This window comes from Papio anubis, chromosome 1 (assembly GCF_008728515.1).
Source record: "Papio anubis isolate 15944 chromosome 1, Panubis1.0, whole genome shotgun sequence".
Lineage (NCBI taxonomy): Eukaryota > Metazoa > Chordata > Mammalia > Primates > Cercopithecidae > Papio > Papio anubis.
In genome coordinates this window covers 164,201,910-164,216,232 of record NC_044976.1, presented here as the reverse complement: position 1 = coordinate 164,216,232, position 14,323 = coordinate 164,201,910, and the positions used below count along the sequence as shown (strand labels likewise).

The following is a 14,323-nucleotide window of genomic DNA, read 5'->3' as shown; positions in this document are numbered from 1 at the left end:
GCCTCAGCCTCCCAAGTAGCTGAGACTACAGGCACCTGCCACCACGCCCAGCTAATTTTGTTGTTGTTGTTGTGTGTGTGTGTGTGTTTTTTTTTTTTTTAAGTAGAGACGGGGTTTCACCATATTAGCCAGGATGGTCTCGATCTCCTGACCTTAGGATCCACCCATTTCGGCCTCCCAAATGCTGGGATTACAGGCACCTGTTGCTAGGATCTAATAATTTTTCTCCTGTGAGTCACTGCACCCGGCTCTTTTAATAATTTTTATTTTATTTTATTTTTTAAATTTATTTATTATTATTATACTTTAAGTTGTAGGGTACATGTGCATAACGTGCAGGTTTGTTACATATGTATACTTGTGCCATGTTGCTGTGCTGACCCAGCCATCCCATTACTGGGTATATACCCAAAGGATTATAAATTATGCTGCTATAAAGACACATGCACACGTATGTTTATTGCAGCACTATTCACAATAGCAAAGACTTGGAATCAACCCAAATGTCCATCAGTGACAGATTGGATTAAGAAAATGTGGCACATATACACCATGGAATACTATGCAGCCATAAAAAAGGATGAGTTTGTGTCCTTTGTAGGGACATGGATGCAGCTGGAAACCATCATTCTTAGCAAACTATCACAAGAACAGAAAACCAAACACCGCATGTTCTCACTCATAGGTGGGAACTGAACAATGAGATCACTTGGACTCAGGAAGGGGAACATCACACACCGGGGCCTATCATGGGGAGGGGGGAGGGATTGCATTGGGAGTTATACCTGATCTTTTAATAATTTTTAACAGTAAAATATCCTTTTGGACTTTTAGCTGGACGAATTATTTGATGCCTGGCTGAAGGTGATTTCCTGAAGAGGGAATACATGTTTGCCTCTTCCTGAGGTCTGGGGGCACTAACATTTAGAGTCACTTTAAATTTGGTTTGAGTTTTGTCAGCCAAAATCAGAAAATATTAATTCAGGCTGCAAATTCCTGTGCAGACTGACATGTGGTTACTTCTTAGCAGCACTTTTCCCTTCCCTCTACCCAGCACTAATGCTTTGGATGTATGAGTTTCCTTACAGATCCCCAGGAAACTGAGTGAGAAAGGAAGCACCTTTATTTGTAGTTTACTTGTACACTAAGTCTTCTCAGAATTACAGGAATCGGGTCTCCTATTACACTTCTCATTTGTAAAATGAGCACTAGGTTTTGTCTCTTACACTGTCTCAACGTAAGGAGTTCTTTAAATATTACGTTTTAAACTGTAGTATGTAGGTTATATATGGATCCGACCTTGCCATATTATCAGAAATAAAACTTCACTTTAACTCTTTCCTTAAAATTATATGCTGCTCTCCTGGGTCAAAGTCCTCTCAAATTTGAAGCATAAGCTGTGCTAAGAGATAACCAGAATAATTCTAGACCTATAATGGATCACGAAGTCATAGTTACAAATCTTTTATACCTAATAAATATTTTTATATTTTTTCAGCCGTATCAGTAGAATCTTTGAGGATTCATCTGTGTCAGTTTTTTACCAACTGACTCTTCTTTTAGACGTTTGTGAAACTCTGTCAACAAGAATCTTTTTCAATCCTTTCAGGGCTATCTTCATGTATCACTTTTTTAAGAATCATAAATATATCAAGTTCTAGAAGACAGCCAATTTGTGCAAGTAAGACTATCCACATTGTCCATATAATTAGTTCTTTGGTTGACTATTTTCATATTTTACATTTACCTCCTTGATCAAATTGTATTTTTTAAAAGTCCTACACAGATAGGTATTTTTTAATGTAATTTCTCTAAGAATGAGGCAGACATTAAGATTTGCTGAGCATCAACAAAGCACCATGCACTGTGCTGAGAGTTACATGTGTTAATTCACATAAACCTTACTATAATCCTGTGAGGTAGGTGGTAATATTTCTATTTTAAAGAAAAAAAAGCATGTACTAATGTAAAATAGATATTCTGTGATATAGTCAAGACGTAACCCAACTATACATGACTCCTAAAAAGTAAATGCTTCTGTAACTATGCAAAAAAATTACCATTTTGTTAACTTTATTAAGTGGTAAGGATCTAGTTACAGAAGCTCATAATCATAGGGAAGTAAGTTAGATATTCTACCTACCCATTCAATCCCTGACCCCCATATAATCTTCACAACTCAGTTTTGATAATGGAAGACAATGTCTCTTCTTGACAGAGAAAAATACAAAAAGGTACTGATATTGTACTCAACAAGCATGCACTGCATGACTAGCCTGGGACTGTACTGTGCTATACTTTAGCATTTATAAAGCACTATCACTTGATCTTCCTTTCAACCCTGGGAAGTAATTCAGTCTATGCTTGGAGACCTCTAGGGACAAAACGTTCCAAAAGCAGCCTACTCTATTTTTTGGAAATTCACAAGACATCTCTGATCATGAAATCCATGCTCCTTAAGTTTGTATATAGGATAACCTTAACCGTTTCCTTAATGTAAAACTTCACTTATTGGAAGACAGGTATCTCCCCCTGCCCCAGAGTATTTTGTAATCTCAGATAATTTTTTAAAAATTCCTCAGAAGTAGTAGCATTAATTGTTGCCATGTTGATTTCTTTACTGACCTAATTTGAAGGTTATTTTGAGTTATATAGTATCTTCTCTTCTAACAGTTCAAAAAAAATTGTTAAGACTGTCAGCTTCTCAAGGGCATTACTGACTTTTTATTCATTTTTGTATCCTGGCCCTGAGCACAGTTTATGACACAGAGTAGGTCTTCATTAAATGCTTAATTCACATAGTAAACTTTACACTTAACATTGTCATGTGGAATAAGAAAAACAAGTGTTAAGAACTTAATTCAAAATTTGTATACAGAAACGAAGACAACTCAATTTAAGAGACTTGCTATGATTACACAATGGAATGACAGAACCGGTGCATCCAAAATTTCTGAAATCTGATGTCTAGTTACTGCTTTTTTGAAATAGCAATTATATTTTCTGAAGCAAAAATCAGGACAAACAGCATAACCATAAGTCTTATTTTTAATTCTGAATGCATGAGTATTAAAAAGTCTTACAAAGCTTAAACAGTTAAATATTCATTTTATGAACTATTTTATAAACTGTATTACAATGGAATAATCCTATAAAAATACAGCTTGTTTACCATATCAATCCACCATACCAAAATAACTTCTTCTAAGATGCCTTATATAAGTAAAACTAGTCATGTTGCTGCTGCTTCTGTGAATGTATATTCTTTCTCAATGAGACTTTAAGCTCTATCACATTTGATGAGAAATTTTTTAAAAGCAAAGTTATTACATAGTATTTCTAGAGTGCTATGTCATAACTAGTTACAGAGTTATAAAAGACAGAAAACTTTCCTGAAATTCTAGAAAAGATGCTACTCAGGGTTTGAACATAGTTTTAGAGTAATACAAACGTGTAAAACTGATGATGTTCTGTTACAAAAGAAAAATGTGGAGGTCCATTCTTACCTGCTTAAAAAGCTGGAGGTTAACTGCAGTTTCCAGGAACTGTTTCATCACGCTTGAGCGGTGCTTTACAAAACTCTCCTCACAGAAAGTGATGGGCTCACCCTAGATAGAAATAAAGATTTTAAGGGCATCAATAAAAGGTCAGAGAGAACTAGTCTCTTTAAATCGGTATGTGGAGAGTGATAGAGGAAGTGTAAGGTACAGAACCAACAGACCCTTCCTTACACAGAATAGTTAGATTTTAGGGTAGTAGAAACATTCCTCTACTAATAAGCCTGTACTATAGCTTTTTAATCCAGGATCCCATGGACTCTTAAAATTGCTCAATTTTACTTCCTCAAGTAAGAGTAAATCCCCTAAAAATAAAGATTTGACATCATCAGATTGAATTATGAGTATTAAACATAGTACACATACCTGAAAATATCACATAATTTTATTGCATCCTGATTAGAAATAACATCGTTACTATAAAAACTGCTGCATGATTTTTGACATTCGCACTTAGTTGTTATGATCATTAATTTCTTTTTTAATTAATGAAAAGATTTTACAATCCCCTTCTCTTCATGATTGCAAAACAATTCAGACTGGATGCTTTCCAGGATAAGTCCTATTCGGCATCTGCTTTCATTAATCCTTTGCGCTAAGTATTCACATCTTTGCAAGCATCTTGCGGTAGCTCTACCAAGTGCTCCTCCAAACCAGAAAGGACTTAAATCTCAAGTCCTACTGATTCCATTTTTTTTCTACTTATTCCTTTGCATGAATGCAGAAAATCATCACCCACTGGCTAATTCCTACCACTTATTTCCCTCATCAGTCTGAACAGTCCTCTAACCCATTCAACACAAAGTGACTAAACTTTATGACAAAAATGAAAACAGAGATGAATAAAAATGATTCATTCATTATAATGCACATTGTAGCAATATTTATGTCATATGAAAAAGTGTGCCTGCTTACCTTCTAATAGAACTTTGAAAAAATAACAATTATAATTTAATTACCATTATAATTTAATCTTAAGACTCAATATTATTACAGATATCTTTAAGTACAATTCTGAAAATAGGTTCCTGTATAAATAAAATAATGAGAGTAACTATCTATGTAATTCAACTATTACCACTTTCTGATAAAGTTAATACACTATAGAACTGTACTGTCACATTCAGTAGACACTAGTCACATGTAGCTATGTACATGTAAATTTATGAAGATTAATTAAAACTTCAGTTTCTCAGTCATACTAGCTGTATTTGAACTGCTCAATGGTCACATGTGGCTAGTGGCTACTATATTGAACAGTACAGATATAGAGCATTTCCTTTAGCATAAAAAGTTTTCCTGGATAGCACTGCTATAGGAAAAAGAAAACAAAATTCAAACAAATTATTAAAGAAGATAATTCAATAAACTCTTAAGTGGTGTCACCTACCACCAGCCACCAGCCAATGACTAATGATAAAAATGTCATTATATATTTTTATCCAGATGATTGCTAAGTTTTTTCAGGGGGGAGGGGTTAGGGAGGGGGTCATTCTGCCATGCAGGCAGGATTATAGTGGTTCATTCATAGCTCACTGCAGCCTTGACCTCCTGGGCTCAGGTGATCCTCCCACCTCAGCCCCCCAAGTAGCTGGGACTACAGGCACATGCCACGATGCCTGGATAACATTTTGTATTTTCTGTAGAGAAAGGGTTTCGCTATGTTGCCCAAGTTGGTCTCAAACTCCTAGGCTCAAGTGATCTCCCCACCTCGGCCACTCAAAAAGCTGGGATTCTAGGCACAAGCCACCAACCTAGCCTATTATTGCCAATCGTAAAGAGCTACAGATGATTTTTAAATTATATATTTTTTACACTGGACTAATTTACATAAATATATTTTGGATGATCATAAATGTACTATATTGTCCACTATCACAGAATTTATAATCTACTGGAGGAAGAAAATCTACAATAGGCAAGCCTGTTAAAGATAAAGGTCTATTGTTTTCTAATCTCTAGTACTAGCATCATCCCTAGTTACACTGCAAGCCTGGTAAATGTTTTATGATTGAGTTGTAAAAATAAAATAAAAATAGCAAATGAGCTAAGCCTTATTCCATATGACATATCATCTTCGCAAAAATAAATAAAATTTTTAAAATAAATATAAGTAATTGCCTCTAATGGCAGTTCTGGCATCACTGCTATTACAAAGTAATCAGGACTAATAGTAACTTTAGTTTTTATGTGATAGATTTTTCCTTAAACATGTAAAGATGTATTTCAAGACAAGAAGAAATGGATGAGACTAAAGTCTATGCTTTCTTAAAAGTTGGGCATAGTTTAATTATTAGCCTATGTGAATTAAGCTGGAAGAATTCTGTCCTCATTAACCTTTGAGTACTTTCAATCTCTCCAGAGAACAAGTAAAGTAAAAGCTCAGATTTGCTGTCCATCCACTTGTGATGACACAAATCATGGAAAAACTTTGAACTAAACCTTCAATTTGATTAACACGGTTTGTTTACTAAGAATCTCTGATAATAACAAAAGACAAAGCACTGACACATTAGAATTTTCTCTCAAGGAAAAAAATAAGTCTTTATTAATAACGCTCTAAAGTTGCATATATTAATACACAGGAACCTCAATTACTGCCATCATTGGAGGCCTCAATTATTGTCATCCTTAAGGCATATGCTATGAAACAGATTATATTAATAAATGACTCCGCAGTATAAGTTCTTTAAAACCAAAGTTGAATTGAATGACATGAGAAGAATTTTGCCTATGATTTTAACCCAGGTTATGAGTACTTGAAGTTCATGTGGTTAACTACATTATCAAACATTTCATGGCAAAATCAATATGACTAGTTTGTCAACTGATATGCAGTGATGTTTCTCAAAGTGTGATCCAAGGTCAGACTTTTCCACAGGATCTGTAGCATTAAAAGTATTTTCATAATAATGTAAGTCATTATTGGCACTCTTATGTCTCATTTTCTCCTGAGATCCAACAGTGTTTCCCAAAAGCTACCTGGTTGGCAATATTGCAATAGACTGAATACAGAATCAAATATCAGAATCCAGCTGACTTCTATTAAGCCAGATATTAAAAAGCCCTGAAAAAAATGTAAAACAATGATATTGTTCAGACTAAATTTGTTTAGGAATATAGCAATTTTTCATTAAAATGTTTTATATTCATATTTAATTAGTTTATACTGCTTTTAAAATAAATGTATATTTTTTCAGTTTTAATTTCTAATATGGTAAATATTTATACATATACCTCACATAAATGAAGGCTCTTTGATAATTTTTAAGAGTATAAAGACATCCGGAGACCAAAATGTTTGAGAACTACTGATATACAGTAACTAGTAGGGGTCAAAGGTGACTTCCAGATTTCTAGATTAACGGTCATAAAATGACATTATTTATTAGGGACTGAAAATATAGAAAGAAAACCACATTTAAGGAGAAGTTGATAAAATCAATATTGGCATATGTTTTCGGTAGTATTCCTACTGGAGCCTGAGACAGGGGTTCTTGTACAATTGATTTTCGCAGATCACTCTCAGGAAAAAGGTATTAAGGAAAACAAGACAGGACAGAGGAAAAAGTCAAGCAAGAATATGGTCTCAACTGGAGATGAGCTTCAGCCAAATCCCATGGGAAAGCACCAACTGTACCATAGACTTGATCCCACTTTGAGGCAGAGAGGCCAGCGTCTTACATCCCGTATTAGAAGTGTTCTTTTTCAATGCTGAGAGGTGCAAAGATGAGGGATGAACATAGTTTTCCCGGTGATGCACTTCCATTTAGCTAAAGGCAATTTTTAACAAAACAAATACAATAACAAGTACAGGGGATCTGGGCAGGGCACCAACAATATCTACCGCCGATGTTTGAGAAACACGTGAAGGTATGTAGCACAAAGGTAGAAACTCGTGTTAGGAAAATTTGTTATTTAATACATACTTAAGAATTATCTGTACAGACCTGAGTATTAAAGTTGAGTTGATCACTCTACTTACAGAAAACGACGTATGCAATTAAGAAATACCCATCTATAATCTATTTTTTAAATGTTGTATTATTCATTCACAGAAAAGTAAGTAAACATATGATTCTGTAGAGACACAAAGTAACCAGGTAGAAACATAAAACAATGGAAAAGAAAATCTCTTCATGAGATAATTCTGACATGACAGAAAAACTACTGAATATTTTGCTCCATAAAACAGTGATGAGGCAAAAAGAAAGGAATCAAAAGCAGTCATTTCGATGGAAAGCCCAACAAAGGAACATAAACAGCTATCAGGAAAACATAATCTGCAGTAGAATGAGAATAAAGTTTGTATTACAGAGAAGGGAAACAGATTTTCGTAGGGACTTATTTTCTGCCATACATTCAAGGTTATTTTCATATATCTTATCTGTGAACTCTGGAGGTCTGGGACTAAATTCTTGTTCATCTTTGCATTCCCTATGGCAGTGGTCCCCAAACTTTTTGGCACTAGACAGGGGTTTTGTGGAAGACAATTTTTCCACAGACAGCAGAAGTGGGGAATGGTTGTTGGATGATTCAAGCGCATTACATTTATTGTGTACTTTATATTATTATGACATTGTAATACATAATGAAATAATTCTACAAGTCACTACAATGTAGAATCAATCAGTGGGAGCCCTGAGCTTGTTTTCCTACAACTAGATGGTCTTATCTGGGGGTAATGGGAGACAGTGACAGATCATCAGGCATTAGATTCTCATAAGGAGCATGCAACCTAGATCCCTCACATATGCAGTTCATAATAGGGGTTTCGCTCCTATGAGACAGGAGGTGGAGCTCAGGCAGTAATGTGAGCCATGGGGAGTGGCTGTAAATACAGATGAAGCTTCATTCCCTCACCTGCCACTCACCTCCTGCCATCTGGCCTGGTTCCTAATGGGAGTGGGGATCCCTGACCTGCAGCAACCAACCCAGTACTCTGCATTTTGAGTGTTAAATAAATATCTCCTAGTTACTATATGAATTATTTACACAGAATAATTAAGCCACAAGTAAGTTATGGATGAAATAGAGCTGTTTTTCTACCTTAGTATTATGTTCAACTTCAGAGTGATAATCATTACTGACATAATGTTTGTGTTTGTTTGTTTTACAAATGAGTATCTTTCAAGTTCTATATATTGTACCTGGAGTAGAAAACTTTCTAAGAACAAGAAAATACTTAAAACGTAGATTAGATCTTATACTACCATGATGTGTATGACTTAGCAAGAGTTCACTGTGAAAGAAAATTTGGGTATCAGAAAGAATGATAAAGTAAAAAATGTGAAATATAATCCAAAACATCAACATTATACTTATTCGGTTCCTTAATGCACCTGGACTCAATGTAATGTCACCATTACATAAGGAGTATAAACAAACTAAGCAAAAATGTCTGCATATTGATGGCTATTTTAAATTTAAAATCTCTGAAAGACTCTCCTGTCAGATATCTCACGGGAATGTTCAAATATTTGCAGATTCTCCCAGGAAATAATAATAAATGATTTTCAGGTTATACAGCATATTCCTTCTACATGTCCCAATGCTATTATTATGTAAGGTACAGCAACTCTACTTTCAGAGTGTATTAACCATGGAAACAGTAATTTTCTTCCATTGTTGGCACTTTAGCTAGAAGTCAATGAAAAAAAAACCTCACAGTCAAACTATAAAGTTTAACCATCAGCGTCAAAATATTTTATTTGTACATATTATTTTGTTACTTTATCCTCAAGTTGCTGGATCTCTCTTGAAAAAAGAAAAACTACAGCTACCTACTAATGTTCTATTTACCTATGAATCAGCAACTTAAGATAGAAAAAGGAACTATTTTTTCTAAATTAGACATTGCTGTTTCTAACTTTTTGTGTGAATTTAAATACTTAGAAAAAATTAATAGATTGTGCATTAACTTTGTGCATACTATTTAAAAATATATTTTTCTTCCCCACAACTTAAGACAATGAGAAAAACATTCTCCATTCTCATAAAACATATCAGTGATATATAAATTGAACACTTCCTACCCAAGTCCCTAGTTCTATCTGTTCCAAAGTACTTGAGGAGAAACTGTATATTATTACTGAAGCAATAAAGCAAAATTCTCTCCCTATTAATTAGAAATGAGCAGAAAGAAAGTGCCATAAAACAACTTTTATCCATTAGAAAGTCAGATGCACACCAACTATTTCTTTGGTGGTAACCACCTCTCAAGTTAACAGGTCTATCTATGCTCAAGCAAGAGTAATGACATGAAAGGATGCGTAAAATGTTTTAGTAACCATAAAACTGTAAGGAGTAGTACTTTTCAACCTGGATTTTTAAAACTGTAACAAGTTGACAATTACAAATTTCTTAAATGGAAATGTTAAGATGAAGATTTAGTGAATGGCCTTTTAAATTATGGATGCCAACCCCATGTTTAAATTGCTTGAGCTTAATCATTAAATACAACAACATTACTTACTGATAATGTTTTAAAGAAAATAATCAAAAAGTGTTTGAAAGATACACTTGTCAAACTGTCACTCCTCCAACTTGTCAAACTGAGGTCCGGATTACTAACCAATCTTTATTTTTAAAGTAACTTATTTTTTATCCATTAGCAAGGTCAAGGCAGCCCAGGAAAGCTTGAGTGATGGAAACACATGACAGCACCTTAAGCATTAAAGCGAATAAACTTGAGTGTTACTTCTGTGCTCTCAGACAGGATAATCAAGTATGTCTTTGAATATACTAAACAATATTTTAACTCAAACAAACATTTCTTCAACATCAGCTATTATTCAAAAATGTGACTTTTTTATAGCTTGTGACACAAGTGATACACAGAGGTATAACTAAAGACCATTTCTTAGTTATTTAATACAATCATTTTAAAGTATTGTCATTTTTAAGGCAATGTATTCCTTTCTGGAAAGATGCTTTGTTTGTGGTTATGCTAAAGGGATTTTCCTTACTAAGTCTATTGATTCCATATTTTATTTTTAATAATGACAACATAAACAGCATTTACTACATGCCAACCCAAGAAGTAACATCACTTTTTTTTTTTACCAAATGCAAATACCAAAGCACTAATAGGTTAATTTGCCCAAAGTCATATAACTAGTTGGTCACAGAATGAGGATGAATCCAGTCAGTATGGTTACAGAGTCTTGTGCTCTTACCACTTTTCTTTCATTCATTTAGTACGTTAATTTTATCTCACATTTTTCAATTCTTAAAAAGTGGCTAACTTGCTGTTGGCTAAAATCCAAAAAAAAGAGTAAAACATTCATTACCTTATTTGAATTTCCAGCAACTTTAAGGAGTTTTATATTGTTCTCTGTAATTAAGGGTGGGTACAATTTATTCGCCAATCATGCCAAGGTAACATTTAGAGAGTGTGGACTAGGCACTGTAAGTAACAACAATTTAGGGTTGCCAGCTTAGACATTTTAAGTACTTAATGTATAAAATAAATTACTCTTTAGCAGTATTTAGCATATGTATTTTGCATCTGTATAGGAATATGCAAATCATCCTGGAGGGTATTTTTCTCATAAGCCACATCCTCTGGTTCCCCAGTACTCCTGTCTTCCTTCCTAAGGTCTCTGAGATTTGAGCCTTCAGGATATTCACAAAGGTCCTTTCTTCCTCTTCTGCAATAAGACCATGATAGCCACAACTGTCTCCCTGCCCGTGGTCTTGCTCAACTTTGATCTAACATAAACAACATCATGAAAGTGGTCTTTCTAATACACAATGCTAAGCACTACATTCCCATGATAAATAATTGTAAACACTGTTTTTATTAATTGTAAGATAAAGCTGAAACTCTCCTGACTGAAAGGTCATTTATGACTGGTTCTGCTGCCTCTATGGGAGTGAATCCTAACCCTTTTTGGATTTATTCTTTTTTGAGAACATGGTGGAAGACATGAATACTCTCTCCAGAAAAACGCATATATTCAACAGTTATCTCCCAGGTTTCTTGTTTCCCATACATTGAGAAGCATAATGTTCTTTTATCATTTTCGGGTTCATTTTGTTTGCTACTGCTAGAGAAGAAATGACTGCATCACCCTATGTCACTATAAGCTCCTGGTGGGAGCACATGCTTAACATTATTTTTTTGGCCCAGAAGCTTCAGAGAGGGCCTATTATAGCTGCACTCATCATATATCTGATAAACATAAATTATATCTATAATGTATCCTAATAAACAGAATAAGAAGTATATTCTTATACAATGAAACATCTTGCCATTGACTTTTACTTTAGATGATTTTCTACAGAAAGAGAAAAACAGACGAATCAAAACTCCCTTTCAGTACAATATATTCAATCCTGCTGTATAGAGTATTAAGACAAAGAAGGGAAGAGAAGAATTAGAAGACTGAAGGGAATAGGATGAAGCTGTTTGAGTAGTAGTAGTTACTCCAGGTAAACAAAACCATAAATGGAAATAGCATAAATATCAAATCATTTCTCCAATTTATATACCCACTATGAGATGCCTATGCCACCTGTTTCCATGAAGAAAATTCCTAAGACTTTGTATTGGACTTGGTCTTTCCATTAGTGAATACTGAATGCCTTTCATGTATCTTCGTTTAGAAGTAATGCACGTTCAGGAAACATATCTTTTTTTCTTTTTTTTTTTTTAGTTAAATTTAATTCATTTTTTTTGCTCTTTTTTTTTCCTTAAAGTTCTAGGGTACACGTGCACAATGTGCAGGTTTGTTACATATGTATACATGTGCCATGTTGCTGTGCTGCATCCATTAACTTGTCGTTTACATTAGGTATATTTCCTAATGCTATCCCTTCCCAATCACCCCACCCTATGACGGGCCCCAGTGTGTGATGTTCCCCTTCCTGTGTACAAGTGTTCCCATTGTTCAATTCCCACCTATGAGTGAGAACATGCGGTGTTTGGTTTTTTGTCCTTGCCATACATTGCTGGGAATGATGGTTTCCAGCTTCATCCATGTCCCTACAAAGGACATGAACTCTTCCTTTTTTGTGGCTGCATAGTATTCCAAGGTGTATATGTGCCACATTTTCTTAATCCAGTCTCTCATTGGTGGACATCTGGGTTGGTTCCAAGTCTTTGCTATTGTGAATAGTGCCGCAATAAACATACGTGTGCATGTGTCTTTATAGCAGCATGATTTATAATCCTTTGGGTATATACCCAGTAATGGGATGGCTGGGTCAAATGGTATTTCTAGTTCCAGATCCTTGAGGAATCGTCACTCTTTTCCACAATGGTTGAACTAGTTAACAGTCCCACCAACATTGTAAAAGTGTTCTATTTCTCCACATCCTCTCCAGAACCTTTTGTTTCCTGACGTTTTAATGATCACCATTCTAACTGGTGTGAGATGGTGAGATGGTGAGATGGTGTGGTTTTGATGTGCATTTCTCCGTTGGCCAGTGATGATGAGCATTTTTTCATGTGTCTATTGACTGCATAAACATCTTCTTTTGAGAAGTGTCTGTTCATCATATCATTTGCCCACTTTTTGATGGGGTTGCTTTTTTCTTGTCAATTTGTTTGAGTTCTTTGTAGATTCTGGATATTAGCCCTTTGTCAGATGAATAGATTACAAAAATCTTCTCCCATTCTGTAGGTTGTCTGTTCACTCTGACAGTAGTTTCTTTTGCTGTGCAGAAGCTCTTTAGTTTAATTAGATTCCATTTGTCAATTATGGCTTTTGTTGCTATTGCTTTTGGTGTTTTAGACATGAAGTCCTTGCCCATGCCAATGTCCTGAATGGTATTGCCTAGGTTTTCTTCTAGGGTTTTTATGGTTTTAGGCCTAACATTTAAGTCTTTAATCCATCTTGAATTAATTTTTGTATAAGGTGTAACGAAGGGATCCAGTTTCAGCTTTCTACTTATGGCTAGCCAGTTTTCCCAGCACCATTTATTAAATAGGGAATCCTTTCCCCATTTCTTGGTTTTGTCAGATTTGTCAAAGATCAGATGGTGGTAGATGTGTGGTATTATTTTTGAGGGCTCTGTTCTGTTCCATTGGTCTATATCTCTGTTTTGGTACCAGTACCATGCTGCTGATCTTTTCAAAAAACCAGATCCTGGATTCATGGATTTTTTGAAGGGTTTTTTGTGTCTCTGTCTCCTTCAGTTCTACTCTGTTCTTAGTTATTTCTTGCCTTCTGCTAGCTTTTGAATGTGTTTGCTCTAGCTTCTCTAGTATCTTTTAATTGTGACGTTAGGGTGTCGATTTTAGATCTTTCCTGCTTTCTCTTGTGGGCATTTAGTACTATAAATTTCCCTCTACACACTGGTTTAAATGTGTCCCAGAGATTCTGGTATGTTGTGTCTGTGTTCTCATTGGTTTCAAAGAACATCTTTATTTCTGCCTTCGTTTCGATATGTACCTAGTAATCATTCAGGAGCAGGTTGTTCAGTTTCCATGTAGTTGAGTGGTTTTGAGTGAGTTTCTTAATCCTGAGTTCTAGTTTGATTGCACTGTGGTCTGAGAGACAGTGTGTTGTAATTTCTGTTCTTTTACATTTGCTGTGGGCTGCTTTACTTCCAACTACGTGGTCAATTTTGGAATAAGTGCGATGTGGTACTGAGAAGAATGTATATTCTGTTGATTTGGGTTGGAGAGTTCTGTAGATATCTATCAGGTCTGCTTGATGCAGAGCAGAGTTCAATCCCTGGATATTCTTTTTAACTTTCTGTCTACTTAATCTGTCTAATGTTGACAGGGGGTGTTAAAGTCTCCCATTATTATTGTG

At 35.0% G+C, this 14,323-nt stretch overlaps 1 protein-coding gene across 11 annotated transcripts in view; it reads right to left on the bottom strand.

Moving 5' to 3' along the window:
* Nucleotides 1-14,323, bottom strand: part of DENND1B (DENN domain containing 1B) — a 277,692-nt gene that overhangs the window by 75,837 nt on the left and 187,532 nt on the right. For all 11 annotated transcript variants that reach the window (XR_002520214.2, XR_002520210.2, XR_002520216.2 and 8 more), the window contains one exon: nt 3,507-3,608. Coding sequence is in view for 8 of the 11 variants with exons in the window: in XM_017951054.3 (XP_017806543.1) it covers nt 3,507-3,608 (102 nt within the window). In the remaining 3 variants the exon portion in view is untranslated. The remainder of the gene's footprint in view (nt 1-3,506; nt 3,609-14,323) is intronic.